Raw genomic sequence first — 269 nt, 5'->3', positions numbered from 1 at the left:
GCCTCATATCATAAAATATTGACATCATTACTTTGTAACACCTAAATGTCAATTCTCATTACCTGTCGGAAGTGCAAAAACCGAAGTGTGCAGTCATCTTCAATGGGTCGGTGCATATCCCACACCTGTCCATCAATTTCAGCTAAGACAGATCTCTCAAGTATATTCTGATTAATGTCTGAAATTTTTAAAAAATATATAAAAATCCTACTTTATATATATTCAACCTATTCCTGCCAGAAAAAAATGTGCTCTCCACTACACTTTTC

At 34.2% G+C, this 269-nt stretch overlaps 1 protein-coding gene across 1 annotated transcript in view; it reads right to left on the bottom strand.

Moving 5' to 3' along the window:
- The window catches only part of LOC119589060 (39S ribosomal protein L39, mitochondrial-like), a 35,328-nt gene that overhangs the window by 29,062 nt on the left and 5,997 nt on the right, over positions 1–269 (bottom strand). Inside the window, exon 3 of the mRNA XM_037937637.1 lies at positions 63–178. Coding sequence (XP_037793565.1) covers positions 63–178 — 116 coding nt within the window. The remainder of the gene's footprint in view (positions 1–62; positions 179–269) is intronic.

Source organism: Penaeus monodon, chromosome 25, assembly GCF_015228065.2.
Source record: "Penaeus monodon isolate SGIC_2016 chromosome 25, NSTDA_Pmon_1, whole genome shotgun sequence".
NCBI lineage: Eukaryota > Metazoa > Arthropoda > Malacostraca > Decapoda > Penaeidae > Penaeus > Penaeus monodon.
The sequence above is the reverse complement of the archived record's forward strand: the minus strand, read 5'-3'. Positions and strand labels throughout refer to the sequence as shown.